General features: G+C 39.9%; 2 protein-coding genes across 2 annotated transcripts in view; both read right to left on the minus strand.

Moving 5' to 3' along the window:
• Positions 1 to 2,229, minus strand: part of LOC306646128 (olfactory receptor 7G2-like) — a gene marked incomplete at both ends in the record, with an annotated part of 90,014 nt that extends 87,785 nt beyond the window's left edge. Inside the window, one exon of the mRNA XM_079114590.1 lies at positions 1,990 to 2,229. Within this exon, the coding sequence (XP_078970716.1) occupies positions 1,990 to 2,229 (240 nt within the window). The remainder of the gene's footprint in view (positions 1 to 1,989) is intronic.
• A 14,684-nt stretch (positions 2,230 to 16,913) lies between these two features.
• LOC306646117 (olfactory receptor 7G2-like) lies at positions 16,914 to 17,852 on the minus strand (the record flags this gene model as incomplete). Its single annotated transcript, XM_079114583.1, has 1 exon — positions 16,914 to 17,852. One exon carries the CDS (start codon positions 17,850 to 17,852, stop codon positions 16,914 to 16,916), a length of 939 nt encoding a protein of 312 aa, XP_078970709.1.
• Positions 17,853 to 19,214: the final 1,362 nt, after the last annotated feature.

A 19,214-nucleotide genomic window follows, 5' to 3' on the forward strand; every position in this document is an offset into this window, starting at 1 on the left:
ATATTCTTACCATCAGCCCATGTGTTCACCAGGCCACTTAGGCAAAGTGCGATAACACCATACATGTCCGATCCACAGTGTGTGCTTGGCCCAAACTGAGTTTGGGGCTCAGATGTTCTGAGTGCCAGGCTGACTCACGGACAATCTCTTAATGCCTCTGGGTACACGGAATTGGCATTCCTAAGTGATCACTCAGATCTCGAGATTTTCCTGTGCAACCTGGTTATTTTCTTCCGGGCCAAAGCCTCTAGACTTTTCTGTGCCTTCCAAGTGTGTCCATCTCTACTCATGAAATTAGTTACAGTGGTTCCGAGGCATCCCTCCACCCGGGCCTGAGCAAAGTCAGAAAATGTTGCCTCTATGCTTGAAGCATCTGTACTTGAAGCTCAGGAGAATTCCCCACAGAAACATAAGCCACCTCCTTCAGCCATTAATTCTAAGGGAGGTTGGGAAACTCAGATTATCTGTCTCATCTTAAGGGAGTATTTCGATGAAGGTGGTAGGTGGCATATTAATTTTTAAACAAACATCAGCTAAATGAAAAAAATGTCAAGTGTGTAGACATTTAAGAAAGGTGACAAAAATTTCCTGATATTTGGAAAATGGAAATTCATGAGACAATGCAAAGTCACAAGCTAACAGTGGTCCCATCAGCAGGGTCCCTGTGGAGGGTAGCACTTTCCGTTCAGGGGGAGAAAGAGCTGGCCATGACGCTACACCACGTTTTGTCTCTCACACACACACACACACACACACACACACACACACACACACACACACATGCACACTCACTGTGCCTGAACGTTTGAAGTTTAGAGATTGAAATCATTTACCAAATATCACAGATCTGAACAAACAGCAAATAAGAGTTTGAATCCCATAGAAATGGGCTAAGCCACTGTATTCTCACAGTCCCAGGAACAAGGGGAAGCTACAGTAGATGTCCCACCACAAATTTACTTAAATATTTTCTCTGGTCCACTCATCACCCCAAATTGCCCTTTTGCAAGAAAAACAGTATCACAAGAAAATTTGCTAAGGAAAAACCTCTCCTTGAGACTTTGCTTCTGTGAATCAAGGAAACAAAATTGTATTTAGGGAATGTAAATTGTGCGTTAAACATCGCAAAGCTAGACAAAAGGCAACAGGAGGTTTCGAGACAAGTTAAAATGCACCTGGTCATTAAGTTTTACCATTCTGTGAGCAGAACATAGGGAGAGAGGCAGACATTCTTGCTACCAGGAATCCTGTCACTTTTACTTACACTATAAAACCTGCTTCAAAGTACATGACACTTCATAGTAGAGAAACTGTCTCTGTAAGCTTCCTCAAGGTCTCCTTCATGTCCCTGTTCCTCAGGCTGTAGATAAAGGGGTTCAGCATTTGAAGGACTAGAGTGTACATCACTGAAGTCACTGCAGCATTCCTGATGAGTCAGTCACTGCAGAGCTAATGTACACCCCAAATCCCATCCCATAGAACAAGGAGACAACAGACAGGTGAGACCCACAGGTGGAAAAGGCTTTATGCTTCCCTCCTGATGAGGGCATTCTCAAGACAGAGGACACAATGTGAACATAAGAGAAAATGATCCCAGAGAGAGGAAGACCAGCAAACATGGAAGCTGCAATATATATCAGGATGTTGTCAGTGAGGGTGTCAGAACAGGTAGCTTGAGGACCTGAGCAAGTTCACAGAAGAAGTGGGGATCCCCAGGGCTGAGCAGAAGGACAGCCTCAGCAACAGCAGAGTGCGGAGGAGGGCTTCCCAAAGGCTAATGAGCAAAGAGACCAGAACCAGCAGAACACAGAGGCGGGACTTCACAATGACTGTGTACTGGAGTGGGTGACAAATGGCCACATAGCAGTCATAGGCCATCACTGCCAGGAGAAAGTTTTCCAAGAATCCAAGAACTATAACAAAGCAGACCTGGGTGAGGCAGCCTGTATAAGAGATGCGTTGGTCCTGTATTTGAATATTCAGCAACATCTTTGGGACTGTGCAAGTGCTTAGGCAGATGTCAGTGGAGGGCAGGTTGGACAGGAAGAAGTACATGGGAGTGTGGAGGTGGGGGTCAGAGCTGACAGCCAGGATGATGAGCAGGTTCCCCAGGATGGTGACCAGGTACATGGACAGGAACAGGCTGAAGATGAGGGTCTGCAGTGCTGGGTCATCTGTCAGTCCCAGAAGGAGGAATTTTGAAATGGCTCTTTGGTTTTCGGGCTCCATGTCACTAGTAAATGTTACAGAAAAGATTGTAAGGAAATAAAATAGAATGAGTGGTCTCTGGAACAGCACAAGTGTCACAGTGGAACTTTGCAGGAATGATTCTTGGTACCTTTATGGACTTCTCTGATGATAAACTCTGGGATAAGGACCAGCAGTGTATATTTTAACAAGCAATCTAGATCACTTTGGTATTTCTAAATAGGAAGAAGTGGTGTTTTTGTTTCTTAAAAAAAAACTCTCTTCATATGTATCATGCACTAAAGAGAATATTAAAATCCATGCTTTGCTTACTGTCACCCTCCAGCTCTCTTCTCTACAGCTTCCAATAACTTCTACTCCTTCTCTTGGACATGAACACTTTTCCACATGTGACCAAGTGATGAGACTTGGGACAAAGTACATGACATTGATTTTCCTTCAGAATTTTTCCATGCAAGGAAACAGAAAGTAAGAAGAAATTCACCTATCAAATCTGTCTTATAGATCCATGTTCTCCACTTTTGGTGTGAGTCATCATGAGAAGGGATCATCAAAACTCAGGTGAGGCAGTTTGTGGCCTCTCAGCCCTGCAGACTCAGATGGACGTATCATAGACACAACACACAGTTAATGGTTGGCCTAGACTGGGTCAGTCCATTGTCTGACTGACTCCTAGAGTCAATCTCTGCTAAGGCTTCAGGACAGCAAAGAGTTAATATTTCTAAATGACCCCTGATGCGTCATCATTTCCTTTTACAATTGGAATAGATTTTCCTGAAAAAGCATCCAATTTCTCCTTGCTTTATAGTTATGCCTAATTGGAGTTGACAAAGAAAGCCCATTCAGATGGTGAAGAGCAAAGATTCCAGGGCTGTGGAGATAGATAGCTCAGTTGGTAGAGAGCTTGCCTTGTAAGTACAAGGCCCTGGGTTCGATCCCCAGCACCAAAAAAAAAAAAAAAAAAAAAAGGAGCAAAGATTCGAGAGTGGTACCTCTAAGTTCAAGCCTCATGCAGGTGTGCACATCTGTAATTCCAACACCTGGAAGCTGAGGCAGGAGCATCATGAGTTTGAGTCCAGTCTCTGAAACTTAGCAAGACCCAGTCTCAAAATAAAATATAAATGGACTGGGATTTAACTCAGTTCAAGTTCCTAGGCTCAATCCTCAGTTCCAAAACAAAAACAAACAAGCAAACAAGCAAACAAAACACACCCCAAACAAAAACAAAAACAAAATTAACTTGAAGTTCTTAAGACTCTCCTTGGGAACTGAAGCAGTCTGCTTGAGCAATTAATTCTAAGAGAAACTGGGTAACAATGTTGATGACATTCTCTTTTTCATCATAAGGAAACTCCTTCCCTTAATGTGATAGGTGTCAGTTTGTTAAATTAAACAAACAAAAATAGTTAAATGAGAGAAAAAAATGAAATCATTTCTGACGACAGATGGAAATTAAAAGTTTTTTTTAATTTTAATTGCAGATGACAAACACAAGAATTCACAGACTTAGATGATGAGACTGCTTAATAGTTGTGTCCCTGGAGAGCAATGGTCTTCCTCTCAGGGGGAAGAGAGACCCTGTGATGTCAGCAATTAGCACTTGGTATGTTAGACTTGCACATCTGAATCTAATTCAGCATTAGCTTTATGGATGGAAAGGGTTTTCAACTGAAAGAGAAGCCTGGTTATCCTCTTCTGTAGAATGGGAACTGAGTAGTGAACATGTCCAGAAGCTGCAGTGTAGTGAGCATTTCACAATGTACACTTCCCTAGTGCGCACATCTTAAAAATGGACAGATTTTAATTGTGCTATTACATCGCAGTAAAGTGGTGAAAGTCACAAGGAGATGTTTCAGTGAGGAACAATTGGGACAAAAACTAGCAGAGTACTGAGCTTGAGAGACTCATGTTGACCTTTCCTACCCTGGGGTGCAGGTATGTTGTGTTTGCGTGTGTGGGGGTGGCTGTGCACATGAGTCTTCCATGAGCAGGAATGCATGACATTTCTCATCCCTCAGAGAGAGTGATGGGTGTGGGCAGTTGATTGAAGAAGAAAGAAGAGAGGCCATCATTAGCTTGAAGAATGAAGAAATAAAGACTTCTGTATTTGAAATGACCTCTGGGAATCATGATTATGTAGGGAAGGAAGGAAGGAAGGAAACATCGACAATAAAATAATCACTTGGCCTAGCCATATGATAGTGTATATAATGTAATATAACATAATATATATGTACAGAGTGTATGCAATAAAAAGGAAGCAAACAATACATAAATTAAACACATATTCACAAAATTATGCATACCTAATTCAGGAAGAAATTATATGAATAAACACTGTGCCAGGCAACCTGCAGGGATAAATAACAGTTTGGTCATGGATGATGTGGTCTGAGGGAAAGCACAGAGAATCCTGAAGGGCTGGCAGCCATCAGGCTGCATTTAATAATGACACACTTCGGCATCCCTGCTTCAGGTATCTTAAGGCAGTAACAATAAAGGCACAGCTGAAGCACCCACACCATGTGTGCATGTAGGGCAAACACTTCAGGCTGCTTCCTTCCCCAGAGGAATGCACACCAACTTCATAGGTATCACTCTTCACACCTTTCCTTAGGTCGGTATTATTTTTTCTGTATTCTCTTGCACTTTAAAAGCTTTACACAAACAGAATCCTACTGTATGTACCATTTATAATGGGTTTTCTTAGGTGTGTGATTTCATTGATTGAAGTTTATACAGTTGGTCTGTTTTCTTTAATCTCAATTACCAGAGGACTCCACTATACTTTCAGAAGGCAATTTATTTCTACTTTCCCTAACTGATACGTGTTCCAGTTACTGCCTCTTATTTACAACTATATGTACAATCCAGAGTCAAGCGTACTACGCTTCATACGGCTCGCCTGCTCCGCATGCTTCAGGACTATCAGCTTGAGGGTGTGTGGCATGCCTGGGGAGGGAAGAAGAGGAGTGGAGGGGAATATCGCAGTGATGAATTCCATATACATCTTATTGTTACTTCATTTAAAAATAGAAGCAGAGCAAATGTCACTGTCTCTTAGCTTTGGGAAGAGGAGATAGCTGTCCATGGGTTGCTGCAGTTGTTAACTATGGTCTCTGAAGCTCCTGTTTGAAATCTGGTAATTTTAGGAATTAAAACATGGGGTCTGGGAAGCTGCCAGGTGAGCCTTTCTGCATGTTCACCTACTTCCCCTGAGTCCTCACAGACCTCCCAGGGGAAGGACAATGACTTGCTGTAGAATAATGGGTAAAGATCCAGCAAAGATATAAAAGAGGAACAGATGGTCATGGGCTGAATTCCATACCCTCAGAATGTTTGTGTTAGCACCTTAATCCCCAGTACTGAAGACCATGAGGGAATCTGAAGGTGGTTCTTTACAAGGTGATCTTCAGTTTCCCTATGTACATATGTGAATATACCACAGTGAATTTCACCTTTATGTATATCTACAAAGCACCAATTAAAAACAAATAAATAGAATAAAGTCCAATAGAGTAAAGAAGGGGAACAGGGGGAAGAAAAGAAGGGAAAGAGGAAGTTTCTGACACCAAAATGGAATAAGTCACATTCCACGCATGCACATTATATCAGAATGAACAAGAGCATTATGTATAAATATCATGCACTAATAAAAACAAAAATTCCAAAAGGCAATTCCTCTAGAATGGTGTCATTACAGTGAGTCAGAATCCAATATGGTGGGAATTCTTATATTACAAGGAGAGAAAACTAAAGCTGGACAAAATGTTTTGCACCTGTGTTCCCAGACACTTGGGAGGCTGAAGTGGAATAATCACTTGAGCCCAGAAGTTTGAAAACAGCATGGGCAACATGGAAAGAAAGAAATGGGAGAAAAAAAAGGAAGGAAAGAAATACACCGAGAAAAGACCATGGGAAAGCCCTGGGAGAAGACAACCATCTACAAGGTTAGAAGAGAGGCTTCAGAAGGAACAACTCCGGCCAACACCCTGATCATTCAAACTCTAGCCTTCAGGACTGGGAGGAAATGAACTTCTGTTATTAACCCACTGGATCCATAGCACTTTGTTATAGCAGCCTTTGAAAACTTTTACACTGATCAAAAGTCTCCCAGCATCAACAACAGAATTGAAGTCATTGTCATAATACTTAATAAGGTCCATTATGAAGTATAAATTTCCCTCCACTAGGAGGAAATGGCCCTTACAGCTGTTCAGAGAGAGCAGGTACCCAACAGAAATGGAAGCTGCTTGAATATTGTAGAACATGTAAAAAGATTTGTGTGGAGGAATGTGGAGTCAGGCAGCAGAGTCATGGGGAACTGTGCCTCATCCTCTGCCTACACTTTCCACTGATTTCCTGGGAGGAAACTGGAGCAAAACACCTGCCCTCACATCAAAATCATGACCTAAGGGACATTGAGCTCCTTGGCTGACTTCCCTGGGTATGACCCAGCACCTCACCTGGATGTGGAGACAGAAACACGTTCTCAGGATGGAAGACACACTCAGAGCCTATGAACTCCAGCTCAGGAAGGGCCATCTCTGGTTGAAGGCACAGCTGCTGTTTCCTGGTTTCCTGGGCTTCTGAGTGAGGTTCTCACTAGCTGACACTTCCATTTCTGTTCCTTGGAGTTCAATACCCACGACTCCTCATTATACCAGAAATGTTACTGTCATTCTGATTCCACGAGTACATGTCCTTAAAGCTGTCTGCACCACAAGAAATAGAGAGAGAGAGAGAGAGAGAGAGAGAGAGAGAGAGAGAAATGTGTTAGATTCCAACCATAGTTTCATAGAGATGGTAATCAATGTTACTCTTTATTTTAAAATCTTCTATAATTAAGGATTTCAATAATTTCAACTTACTTCAATGTTTGTCAACTTACTTTACAAATGCTAACTCTGCTGGTCATTTAATCTATCCTTTGCTAGACACATTACTTAAAACTCCATTTATAACATCATGGAAGCATAATGTCTTTTATCACCATTTCACCCCATTAACTTTTAAAACCATGAATGATAGGTGGCATATAAAAAGACACCCATGGAATTGTTTAAAAAGTCAATTTTTCCAATTGCCACACAAAAGGAATAGTAAAATGCAAAATTAAGTTATAAAAGAAAAAAAAACACTCAGGAATAGCTTGGTGAATTATTAGAAGTCAAGGGTCCCTATGGATTTATCCCTATGACCAAGAAATTACTCATTCCCAGGCAACAAGGACTTGATATCCTGGTAGAAGTTTAGTTGCTATGGTAGAGGTAGAAATGTGGGAGGACTCACGAGCTGAGCACTGCCTAGTCTTCTGCTCCTGGAATTTGAATTCCTTCAAGGAAAAAAGAAAAGAGGTCATTGTTGGCTTATTGCATGGATGCCTAAATCAGACAAGATTAACATAATAAAGTCATAAAAAGCTTACCCTGACACTTCAGAATTTTGCAAAATAAAATCCATCCAGGCACAGTGGTAGGTGCCTGTAAGACCAGTTACCCTAGGAACTAAGGCAGGAGTGTTATGAGTTTGAGGTCAACCTGGCAACTTAGGGAGACCCTGTCAAAGAGAAAGAAAGAGAGGAAGGAAAGAGAAAAGGAGGGGCAAGGAGAGGTAACGAGAGAAGTGAAGTCCAGTGAGAAATATGAATGGTTGTCATGCTCTACCATATTTGGTTTTGCTCCAGGAATGCAAGGTTGGTTCATAATCTGTAGAACCACTTCATTCTCTCCTGAACCCTTTTAAGATATGTGTTCAAATGTTGATTTGTCAATGAAGTGTCCTAACCTACCACTACAATTGTATGCTTTAACATTTTCTCACTCTATGTATTGCTAATTATTCTCCATCGCTTTTATCAGAATCTTTCAGCCTGTACTTTTCTATTAGCATCCAATTGAGCTACCTGGAAAGACAAGGAGGCATTGGTATGCACAGTTATTAGGGTGGTCATATGGGGTCAGACACTGTGGATAAATGAGATAGAAACAAAATTAGAATAGGGGAAAACTGACTTGTGACGCTTTCCCCATTTTGGAGTCCATCAACCTGGTGAGGCGTTATGGAGCTTGACTGTGCTTTCAGAATTGTCCCAAGCTGTGTCCAGTGTGGACTAGCTATTGAAATTCTGCATTGATCAGTCATAAGTTAAGACTGTGGGAAAGGAGCATGACCCTGAGTACAGTGATTATTCTCCTGAGATAATCAGAGAAAAGGGGAGAGAATGAAAGAGTGTCTTCCTGTAGCACTCCAAGCAACTGGGGAAACAGCTCCACCCTCCCTGACATCAGCTCCAGGGAGCTCATCATAGTGCCCACCACACATCTTCCTTGAGTGACACCTACTTCTCTCAATAGTAAGAATGGGATAAGGACTTCCATCAGTCTATATACAGATACATGCTCAGCATCTGGAATAGAGCATGGCCATATGTGCTCTCAGCTTCTGTTGTATCAGTAAATAGAAGGAAAGATTGGTGCTAGGCTGATCATCTTCTCTTGTGACTGGAGTTGCATAGAATGCACACTGTTTTCCACTTGTGTCCTTCTTGTTGATGGCTACTTACTTTGATCATGCACAAAGGTACTTTGGAGTCAGGTCACTATAACAGATCAGTGTGGATTGGCAGGTTGAACAACAGATGCTCGTTAGAGTCAGAGGATTGAGACTCCAATGATATTTCTCTTTGTGGTTTTCTGCATCTTCCCTTAGAAAGATAGGAAACTCTGGGGTATCTTTCTTACCTTACAGAAGCAACAATTCCATGGGGCTCCTAAATCTCATAAACCTGATTAACTCAAAATTCCCACTTTATACTACCATTAAATGTGGTTTCAATCTATAAATTTGGGAGAGATATAAGCATTCACTCCATAACAATGGTCCCAAGCAGAGTTTCCATCCTTTTGTTTAGCACCTAGAACATGGTCTGGCAATACATGCTTTCTGCTCATTTTTAATGAAATGACAGTCTCAGAATAACTTATCCCTTTGTTTAGTTTTTACACTTAGTGCATTTTATATGGCTCATTTTATTGTCATCGTAGTTATTAAACCCTCTTAACTGTACAAATTAATGGGTTTTATCTGATATTTGCATATATGCATCTATTGTAGATTGATCGAATAATATGTTCTTTGTATTGTTCTGGTAACAGCAAAGTAAAAATCAATAGTGCTAAGCATGGTGGCACATGCTTGTAATTCCAGTGACTCAGGAGGCTGAGGCAGGAGAACTGCTGTTTGAGGTTAGCCTTAGCAAATAAGTGATGCCCTAAGCAACTTAGCAAGACCCTGTGTCAAAATAAAATAAAGTAAAAATTTTAAAGGCCTGGGGATGTGGCTCAGAGTGTAAGCAGTCCTGGGTTCAGCATGCCAGACACACAAACACACAAAAAAAATTAATAATACATGTAGAAAAGATAAAAATAAGGAGTCAAATTATGTCACTAGAGAAAATCTCTTGTGACTGAAGTTCCGTAGAATACATAAAGCAAGACAGCAAGGCAGGAAGAAAAGGAGGAAAAAAATCTATGAAACAATCAGAAAATGAATTGAAAGTGTGTCTTTCTGAAAAATTACCCAATGTTGCTGGTCTGGGGATCACTATTGGAGGTCCACTATTCAAAACACAGATATTTTGTGGCATAATTAATGAATTGTCCCACAGTTTGGGGCAGAACCAGGGAAGTTTCTGAGAGGTGACCCAGCTCTTCAGTGATTTACAGAGACAACTGGGAGGGTTTCCAAGACCATGAGTCTGGTTAACCTCTTCAGTAACTGCCAGCCCTCCAAAGCTGTCCTCAGGTAGCCCGTCTGGATCCACAATTCCATGATTCAGAGCTTCATCCCTTGACCTAATTTTGATAACGAATGTTCATGGAACTACAAGTCATCATAATAAATGTAAGGAGAATATAGACTGCTGTCACCAGCAGTGTGAATGCCATGGGCTCTAGGACTAGGCACGCACAGTTCTCAGTACTTTACTAATATGAACTTTCAAACAGCTTAGGAACAGTTAGCTATGTCTGTGAGCCTTATTTCGCCCATGACCTCATGTAAGGATATGTTGATTGAGTTGTGGACACAGGGATGCATTCACACACAGTACTCTGCTTTGTGTCGGGTAGGGAAGGGACTGGAAGCCAGGAGACCAGGATGGAGAGATGAACACCTATCAGCAGCACATGAGGTGACCTCAAGTCTTAGGCATCCTGGAACATCACTGTGATCCTATCATGTGACGTTTGAAAAGTACCATTGTGTTAAAGTCACAGGGATTTCCTTCTTTTTCAAGGTCTACACTTCTTTGAAAATACAGACATTGCAGAGCAAGTGAGATTCAAAATGGGGTCTCCATTCGGGACTTGAGAATGTGCCTCAAAACTTCTCCAGCCACAATGGCTATTGCTTTTACGAGATGATATTTCTATCCAATTACTCAAAGATGAAACATGACTAATCTGATATGATATGCAACACATATCTACAAAATTTTTTAAATAGAAAAGGATGAATTGCAAATTGCATGGGCTTTTCATAAAACTGAAGGTGAAAAAAAATTTTGTTGGCATGTCCTAAAAAGACTGAGAATAAATAGATTTAGTCTCCCAACAATAGTCTTTGGACCATCAGAGCAGACACAGGAGGAAGAGAAGGGAGACTGAAATGAGAGGAAAAAATGAGCAAAGTGGATCTGGACAGTTCAATAGCTGCTGTACTTGAGGAATGCTAGATATTTAACCAACATAAGAGCTTAGCAGAGAACTCACATGAGGAGCCTCTGGCCTTGTTCTGTAAGGTGAGTGGCTTAACTGGTGCAGGAAATGAGGTACTAAGCTGGGGAACTCCTGACCTTTCCTACCTTGGTGTTGGCTGATCCCTTATCCCAACCTCCCTGGCTACATAGTCCTCTTCCCTCCACCTCCTTCTGCTCGTGTCCATCACAAGGACTTTCACACAGGAAGGACACTCCTTCCTGCTCTACTGGACTCCTTCCTCTCTCCTAGGTGTCTTTAGAGTCACAGATATCCTTACACACAGTATCATCACCTTTAATCTTAAAGTATCAGGTGGATGTGGGTAGACGGATATGTATTAATATGATATATTCAAAAATTACAGTCAATGTACCAAAATGTAACCTCTTAGGGTGAATTGTATGCATGGTTCCATGAAACTTGAAGCTATTATTGCATGCTATATAGAGAAATTTCCAGTATATTCTCTGTATTTGCAATGTACTAAATGTTACAAAAATTTGTATAGGATTCTACTCCCGAGTGTTCAAAGAAGTAGCATTATATATAATACACACACGCACACACATACACACATATATACATATAAATCACATGTGTATATGTGTGTGTATAGCTATACACATGCAAGCACACACATTGCAGGTCATAGATTAAGACTGTAGAGCTTCCTTAAAAATATTGCTGCAGAAAATTCAAATCAGGAAAGCTGCTCATCTGAAGTAGAAGGTACTTTTGAGATTGTAAGTAAAAATGTTTTAGAGCTTGTTATTGCAAGAAATGCAGTTTTAGCTGACTGAGTTATTGCCATCATTAAGGCTTGGAAAATTATTGCAGGAGAAGATATAACACTCCTATTGTTCAGAAAAGAGTCCAGAAAGATATCAACACAAAATATACAGTTGTTATAATTTTTTATTCAGTTTGTTCTAATTAGTGTACATGACAGTAGAATGCATTTTTACATTTCGATAGATCATTCATAAATAGAGTATAATCTCCCATTTTTCTGATTACACATGTTGCAGGATCACATTGATCATGCAATCATACATGTACATGAGGTAACAATGTCCGTTTTACTCTGCTATTATTCCTTCCCTCATACCTCTTCACCTCCCTTCACTCCCCTCTACCTAATATAAAGTAACCCTATTCTTCCCTATCCCCCACACCCCCCTATTGTGAATTAACTTCTGCATATCAGAGAAAACATTAGATCTTTGGTTTTTTGGGTTTAGCTTATTTCACTTAGCATGATAATCTCTAACTTCATCCATCTACCAGCAAATGACAGAACTTCGTTCTTCTTTAAAACACAGTAACATTCCATCGTATGTGTATAGCACATTTTCTTTATCCATTCATCTGTTGAAGGGCATCTAGGTTGGTTCTTTAGTTTAGCCATAGTGAATGAGCTGCTATAAATATTGATATGACTGTGTCACTGTAGTATGCTGATTTTAAGTCCTTTGGATATAAACGAAGGAGTGGATAACTGGGTCAAATGGTGGTGCCATTCCAAGTTTTCTGAGGAACCTCCATAATGCTTTCAATAATGGTTTCACCAATCTGCAGTCCCACCAGCATTTTATGAATGTATCTCTTTCCCCACACCCTTGCCAACATTTATTGTTACTTGTATTCTTGATAATTGCCATTATGATTGGAGTGAGATGAAATTTTAGTTTTGATTTACGATTCTCTAATTGCTAGAGATGTTGAACATCATGTATTTGTTGTTTGATTGTGTATCTTCTTCTGTGAAGTGTCTGTTCAGTTCCTTAGCTCATTTATTGATTGGGTTGTTTGTTTTATTGATGTTCAGTTTTTTGAGTTCTTTATATATCCTAGAGATTAATGCTTTATCTGGGGTGCATGTGGTAAAGATTTTCTCCCTATCCATAGGCTCTTTCTTAATATTATTGATTCTTTCTTTTGCTGGAAAGAAACTTTTTAGTTTGAGTCCATCCCATTTACAGAATCATCTCAAACCATTGACATTATCTAATTATGAAAATTTTATAAGTAATGACCCTAAGTATGGTGAATGCTACTACTGTCTTGAAGGATATGAATGAGAGTAGCAGGTCCCAGTCATTGTTACACAGAATATGAATACTCAGACTTTTGCATATTTTTCCTCACAATAGGGTTAAGTCTAGGATGTCATTCACATGATCCCAACTGCAGGAACAGGGGGAATCTTTTCTATATGTGACTGTGGTTTTGTTTAAATATTATAACTGCCCTTTCTGCCTTTTCAACTTGCTTTCTTCTGAGTATGCACCATAAAACATTTCTTTCACACTGATTCTGTGGGCACTGAGAAAAATATTGTGTTTAAATCGTTGAAATCATGGTGAAGCTGGGCATGGGGGCACATGCCTGTAATTCCTGTGACTTGGGAGCAGGAGGATTGTGAGTTCAAGGCCAACCTCAACAACATAGAAAGGTTCTAAGTCATTTATTGAGATTCTTCCTTAAATGAAATAAATAAGTAAATAATAAATAGGACTGGAGATGTTGCTTTGTGATGAGTGTCCTTGGATTTAGTCCTTACAACAACCACAGCAACAACAACAACAAAACTCATGTATGAAACTCACAGAGACAAAAAATTATCAGGATTAAAATCAAATTCAATAAACCTGGTCATTTTGTCATTTAGCAAATTTAGAAAGACATAGTGACAGCAAAATAGGCATTCTGGCTTACCAACAATCCTGTTGTTTTGGTGTACTGTAGAAACAAAGTCCAAAGAACATGACAACATGGAGGAGAAGCTGTCCTACTGATGAACTTCTAATCCAGGTGCAATCTTGTAATAAATTTCTCTCCAGCAGCAGCTCCTTCAAAGCTTCCTTTCAGTGCTGTTGAGAGACTAGGGATTGCCACCTTGCTCCACTAGGCCATCCTGTATACATTCTACAACACTTGACATGTTATCTTTTGTCTTTTTCATAATGGCTATCCTCACTGAGGTGATAGGGTATCTCATGTGGTTTTAATTTGCGTTTCCTTGTGCTTCATGATACTGAGTATTTTTTTCTGTGTTTTATATTTGTATGTCTTCTTTTGAGAAATATCTGTTCAGATCTTTAGACTTACTCTTTAATTGGGGTGACTTACAATTTGTTATTCAGTTATGTGTGTTCTTTATTTATTGTGAATATTAACTTTCTCAGGTCTATAGTTTGTAAATATCTCCTTCAATTCTGTAGTTTGTCTCTAGGCTCTGTTTATTTCTTTCTTTGGTGTACAAAGCTTTTACGCTTGATGTAGTACAACTTATCCATCATTATTTTTTGCAAACTCTGTCTTGGGGTAATTTCAAAATCATTGCACAGGCTAATGTGCTGAAGCAATTTCCCTGTGTTTTCTTCTATATCAATGAACCCTGTATTAAATCTTGAATGCATTCTGCATTGATGTATGTAGCTGGTGATGTTAAGGGATCTATTTTAATTCTCCTGCATAGAGCTTCATTACTAGAGGTATGTGGGTGAACTCAAGAACTGAGAACTGTCTAGACTAATGGCTATGGACTTAGAATATCTGAAAGTTTCAGATAAACCTTCAAGGAAGAATTTGTCTAAGATCACTGCTGGCTTTGTGGGTGGATTTGTGGCCTCGATATCAGCAAGCAGGAAGTTACCATTCTGTATTTAGGAGTCAAGACCTTACTGTTGATAGGTGAGCAACTGTGAATCTGCAGAATGTGTAACCAGACTGAAGCAGGATTGGATTGAACTCAGACACATGCAGGAGAATTAGGTACTGTGAGTATAATTAAACTTCATAAGGAGATTAGCTGTCAATGCAGAAGAGAATGAAACAAAACCCAAAGAAAGATGAGAGGTCTTGAAAGGATTTCTTCATATAGGATATGAAAACTCATAGAGATTTGAATTCAGGATGTTTGAGTTCAAACTTCAAAAACATTAGCTAAGGGACTATAGTTACCTGGTTACCTTCAAGAAGAACATGGTGAAATGCCTCACCTTATTATCAAAGATAAATATTGATAAATAAAGTTCATGCCAAAGTCCTGCACTAAAAACTAAATACTAATACAAGCAACTTTCAAAGATCACTATTGCAAATTCATAAAAACATTATGAATACTTTTTTAAAAAAATCAGTGAGTAGCTTTATGGAACTATCACAAATTCATATAACACAAGAAAATTAAATGGCACAAAAATAAGGAATGATTCTCAATGCCCATAGGAGTTGATACACTGCAATGTGAATGAGTTGAACAATATTTGAGGCACATTAGATTGTCAGTGTAAAAGAAAATGTTTTGAGGATCATGTGGAATCAATATCTAACAGGAAGGTAATGTGGTTAAATTTCTTAGCAAAACTCTTTGGAAATAGCAAAATGCAATACTCTACTCCATGAAATCCATAATTCCACACCCAGTATAAAAATACCATTTATTTTTGCATAAGGCTGAAAAATTATTTAAATAGCTTTATTCACAGTAGCTGAAAAATGGTTTATCCAAATTTCATCAACATTAGAAATCATCATTATTCTTAATGTGCCCAGGCAGGATGAATGATATGTAGCATTTACAAAAAATGAACAAGAAAAGAAAAAGAGAGAGAGAGAGAAAGAAAGAAATGAACCACTTCTGAGCACAGCACAAGACTCTGAGGCAATGATGAGAATAGCAAAGAGATGAGTAATTCACTCATTAACCTTGAATTACCCAAGGTCAAAAAGAAGCACATTTATGTAGTATATTGTACAGTGATATCTCCAGGGTGACAAAAATAAATTAATGTACTATGAAAATGGAAATTATGTAGGAAAACATGATAAAAGTTCTGGCCATTAAATACCACAAAAATCAATCGGAAATCGGTGTCCAAGGCTAAAATGCCTTCTTTCCTCCTCCCCCAATACCCTCTACTCTTTTGTCTGCCTTATGGTGACAATGCTGACATTTATGGCTCCCACAGACAATCTCCTCCTCTGCACATACTCTTTCCCAAACAAGTAACAATGACCCATGGATCTATATGATAACCACCAGTCAGTGGGACAGGACTGGACACATGTTAAAGGCCACTGTTCAGTCCACTCCAGAGATGCAGCCAGTGTGATCCAGAGAGATGGTAAATGTCCATAGGCACAGGAAAGGCACTCAGGATGTGACACCTGACATCTGCATTTTCTTCAGTCACTTGGTGACCTGCAGGAGAATGAGTCCTGGCTGATCCAACTCATGGAGAACTGAAGGAAGCCCTGCTCTCTGTTTGAGCACATTCCCTGCCTCCATGTGATGAAATGTACCCCCCTTTATTGTTTGAGTGTATTGACGTTGGTGTGTCTTCTTCTGATTAGGATGGAAGGTTTCTTCACTGATCAGGTTCAAAGAATCACAGAATCTTCTGAAACCACTGACGTCATCCAATTATGAACCTTATAGATAATGACCCTAGGATGGTGGGGATGGATTAACAGTAACAGTTTGCAGGCATTGCTTCACAGGGCATGGATACTCAGGCTTTTGCAATTTACCCCACAGTAGGATCAAGTCTAAGATGAAATGAACAAAGTCCCAGTCATAGAACAGGTGGAAATTTCTACGTATACAAACATAATTTTGTTTCAATACTTTCCGTGATGTGTCTGCCTTCTCAACCTACCTCCTTGTGAGAATGTACTGCAATACATTTGCTTCAGATGAATCCTGTTGGACCTGAAAAAAGGCATTGTGTTTAGCTCTTTGAAATCATGTATAAACCTTCACAGAGGTATTCATGAAATAATGTCCAGATTTGAACAAAGTTCAAAGCATATGCTCATTACACTGCTTAGGCATTTTAGGAAAAAGCTGTGATGGAAGTCCCAGGCATTCTGGGTCACTAGTAATTCTATTCCTTTATGTATATTAGAAACAATTCCAAAGAAAATGTTCACCCATTATAGAGGACAAGTTGTTCTATCTATGAGGTTCCTCAAAGCTTCCTTCATGTCCCTGTTCCTCAGGCTGTAGATAAAGGGATTCAGCATCTGAGGGACCACAGAGTACATCACTGAAGCCACTGCCGTCTTCCTGGGGGAATCAGTCACTTCAGAGCTAATGTACACCCCAAAACCTGTCCCATAGTACAAGATAACAACCAAAAGGTGAGACCCACAAGTGGAAAAGGCTTTATACTTTCCTTCTGATGAGGGTATTTTCAAGACAGAGGAGACAATGCAAATGTAAGAGAAGATGATTCCACAGAGAGGAACAGCAGCAAATATATCCATCACCAAATATACCAGCAGGTTATTGATGAGGGTATCAGAACAGGCCACTTTTATGATCTGAGCAAGTTCACAGAAGAAGTGGGGAATCTCTGGGTTTGTGCAGAAGGACAGACGCAGTGCCATCAGAGTGTGGAGGAGGGCATCCACTGTGCTGAGGAGCACAGAGATCAGAACTAACAGGACGCACAGTCGGGGATTCATGATGATTGTGTACCTCAGGGGGTAACAAATGGCCACATAGCGGTCATAGGCCATCACTGCAAGGAGGCAATTTTCTAAACCACCAAAAATGAAGACAAAGCAGACCTGGGAGAGGCAGGCTGTGTATGTGGAGCTTTGAACTTCTGTTAGGATGTTGACCAGCATCTTTGGAATTGTAGTTGAGCTGAAACAGATGTCATTAAAGGATAGATTAGAGAGGAAGAAATACATGGGCATGCGGAGATGGAAGTCAGAGCTAATGGCCAGAATGATGAGCAGGTTTCCCAGGATGGTGACCAAGTACATGGTCAGGAACAGGCTGAAGATGAGGGGCTGCAATGCTGGGTCATCTGTCAGTCCCAGGAGAAGGAATTCTGAAACAGCTGTTTGGTTTCTTCTTTCCATGTTGTTAAGGAATCTCACATACATTGGGTGAAGAGGAAATGTTCAGTCTACAGCAGTACAGCTGTTGGATAACCACACCTGAGGACTTCTTAGGAATTCCAAACTTGAGAACTGTAAGAAAGTAAGATTCTGTTGTGATGCCACCTAATTTATGGTACTTGATTATGGCAGCCCTACCATCTAAGACACTCACAAAGTTCCCTCTGAAACATGCCTTCAAGTATTCAAATAAATTTCAGAACATTTTATAACCAGTATCATTATAGCACAAAAACGTTTAAGACCAACAAAATGGTAACTTCATGCATGTAGGTACAAATGTATGGGAATGTGTCCAGAGGATGACAGACAGCTGATAGGAAAGTCATGGGTTAATTGTTTCCCTCTCCCTTTTTACTTATTTCCTTCATTTCTTCTCAGGATGAAATTCTAGTGACATCCTTGCCCTCAAGTACAAAGAATTTGCTGAGGGACTCTGTTGCCTGGTTGACTTCAAGAGGAATGACTTCAACATCTCACCTGGATATTGAAGATGGAAGGACTGTCCTCAGGAAATGTAGACAGGCTCAATGAGGCAGCAGGCTCCTCTTCAGGAGGAATCATCTCTGGTAAGAGGCCCCAGTGTTGTGTTCTGACTGATATGAGCTGCTGAGTGAGTGGTTCACAGGATGATTCCTATATTGTCTGTTTCCCTGGGGCTCAATTTCCACAGCTCCTCATTAGACCAGTTGCTTGACTGTCATTCAGATCCCAGGAGTGTATAACTTTAAAGATGAAAGGCATAGAAGAGAGTAATTCAGGATGGCTCAGTCCCTGACCTTGGAGACAACATGTGCACAATTTGGTTCTCCACATCCTTCACGTTCATCTGCATTTCATGGTCATGGTGCTCCGTGCATCTCAACAAATCCCATTATTCCTTTTAAATTATAAACAAAGGAATCTATATAATTACTAATGTCAGAAATACTGACTCCTACTATAGATATGAAAATATGCCTTCTATATGTGGAGATAAAGAATGTAATTGCTAATATCAACTAAGATATGATGAAAATACATACAAGTATCTTTTCCTGTATCACATGTTGTACACTGGATAGTATTATTTTTTTGTTTGCTTGCACAAAAGACTAATCAGTTTGTTTGACCAGTGTTGACTGTAAAAATAAAGACAGAACCATAAATCCCAGGTTAGAATTTCATAAGTATTTTTTGCAATATTGGTATAATAGTCTCAGTAATACTCTTTAGAAATGGAGATTTTGAGTAGAAATCATGATTCTTCATTTTTAATCCAGGAGATAATTCAATTCCAAAGCCATCAAAAGGTGGTACAATTGAGGCACGTCCATGTGCTCA

This window comes from Sciurus vulgaris, assembly GCF_902686455.1.
Source record: "Sciurus vulgaris genome assembly, chromosome: 16".
Classification (NCBI taxonomy): Eukaryota; Metazoa; Chordata; class Mammalia; order Rodentia; family Sciuridae; genus Sciurus; species Sciurus vulgaris.